Here is a 2,250-nt window from a genome sequence, read left to right as displayed (position 1 = left end):
TCATAATTCAACTCATCTCATATTCATGAAACAGCTGCTCTCTCACTGTTTCGATTATACCTCTGCCGAGTAAATGAATAACAAACAGGTAGTGCATGTAAATTTTATGTGCCTCGAGAGTGAAAGATATTTAAGTGAATAATTAGTAGGGGTGTGTGAGTTTTTTTCTCTCTATCTACAGAGAAAGACCCATAAAGACCAAATTTATTTTTAAACATAGCTCTATTCCTTAAATCCCGTAATATAAACCACACTACATGTCAAATAACTATAATTAAGGTTCTCGCATTACAAAAATCTTGAAATTATATAAAGAGCTGTTGAAAGAGTTTATAGATAGTTTGTAGAAATGGTTTATGATTTTTATAATTTTGTAATTCATTTCAATAAGTTTTTTATATAATTTATTAAATTTATTTTAATAAATTAAAAAAATTATTCTAATAAATGTTATGATTAAATTTTTTACGTAAGTTGCATAATTTGCAACATCTTGTAGCTAGTAGCTAGTGCATAATCACTTAAGTTGGGAAATAATTATAAAAGTTTAAACTAAACGATATTATAGCATTATTGTACACTTTAACTTGAAATTTATTTTAATTTTTTTATCATTTTATTTTAAAGAAAGTCAAATATTATTTATTGAGAGGTGGAGAGACAATAATGTGTTAGAAAAACATTTAAACTAGTTAAAAGCTCGTTTTGTTGGCTTAAAAAGCTTGTTTAATAACAAAAGTTGTTTGACAAAGTAACTAAAGTGGTATTTAGCATTTAAAAAAATACTTTTTAACTGAAAGTAAATTTTTATTTTTATTATTCTTTAATAATTTTTGTCTTTCATCTTTATTTTTTAAAATCTTATTATTACATTTACTTCTTTTAATTCAACTTTTTAAAAATTATTGTCGTCATTAAATATTATTTTTAATAATATAAAATTATAAAAAAATATATCTAAATTAGTTTATATTATCTTATTTTATTTAATAAAAATATGTTTGAACGAGAGAAAATTAAAAATTTATAATTTATTTAGAAATATAATTACCAAATTTTAAATTTTATAATATATAGTTAATTTTATCAAATATTTTTAATTTAATTCACTAGTTTTTATTTTTCTCTTTTAACATTCATCTTTCATCTGATTTTTTTAGCTATTCACTAATTCTACCAAATAAGCCAAATATATATATAAAAGAAGATTGGGATTTTAGATATTTCTTGTGTTAAAAATTTTGGAATTAACCAGAAAAGAAAACGTAATTTTCCTGGCAGAATTAATTATCAGATAATTCAATCCTAAAATCGGTCTCTGTTATTCATTCAGTAAGGTAACTACAAGCTTATTCCTCAATTGATGTTACTAAAAGCCATACGAATGCCATTAACTAAGGTGGATTTGAAATCATCGCATGAGAGCAGCATGCTGCGTGCAAGTTGATCTGTCACAAAAAAAGAAGTGTAATGGTAAACTTGAAGTCAAGGTCGTAGCTGATTCATAAATTCTCCGCCAACGCCTCCGCCTCCTCCATATCCGTCGCCTATCCCCCCACCACCACCACCAATATAGCCGCCGCCTCCTCCTCCTCCATTTCCACCACCACTATAGTCACTGCCACCCCCACTACCGCCTCCATTTCCACCCCCGCCTATCCCACCACCCCCTCCACCACCAAATCCACCATTTCCCCCACCGCCTATCCCACCACCTCCTCCACCACTAAATCCTCCATTTCCACCACCATAACCGCCTCCAAATCCTCCATATCCACCTCCAAGTCCAACTCCTCCCCCAATTCCTGCTCCGCCACCATACCCTCCACCTACGCCATAGGCATGTAAATGGTTAAGAACTGTCTTCTCTTCACCAAATCCTCCAAGCTTTCTTGCATTAGAAGCCTGGCAGCTGGTAATTGCAGGAAGAAAAGCAAACAAAAGCAACTTGGTAAACATTATCACTAATATATATAAAGACAATTAATGCTGTATGATACAAGAAGTGAAGGTGCGGAGAGACACAATATATAGATTTTCCACTCCTCACATATACACCAAAAATGTGGAGTTGGGTGTTTAAACATTGCCGTTGCCCCACGTATTCCGTGCTCCAATAGCTACTTCTGCCTTTAATTACTAGTTTTGGGAGTTTAGTACTAGAGTGGGGTGTGCTCGATCGCAATATGATCCATAATATATGTGCTATGTAGTGTAAATATATGAATCACTTAATCTTCCAACAACCAT

General features: G+C 31.4%; 1 protein-coding gene across 1 annotated transcript; it reads right to left on the bottom strand.

Moving 5' to 3' along the window:
• Positions 1-1,485: 1,485 nt before the first annotated feature.
• On the bottom strand, positions 1,486-1,959 carry LOC113852169 (glycine-rich cell wall structural protein-like). The gene has a single exon (XM_027482413.1). The coding sequence runs from the start codon at positions 1,957-1,959 to the stop codon at positions 1,486-1,488; it is 474 nt and encodes a 157-aa protein (XP_027338214.1).
• Between the last annotated feature and the right edge of the window lie 291 nt (positions 1,960-2,250).

Source organism: Abrus precatorius, unplaced genomic scaffold, assembly GCF_003935025.1.
Source record: "Abrus precatorius isolate BTA unplaced genomic scaffold, Abrus_2018 Scaffold10, whole genome shotgun sequence".
Taxonomy (NCBI): Eukaryota; Viridiplantae; Streptophyta; class Magnoliopsida; order Fabales; family Fabaceae; genus Abrus; species Abrus precatorius.
Note: the sequence above shows the minus strand (reverse complement) of the source record. Positions and strands in the feature narration are given on the sequence as shown.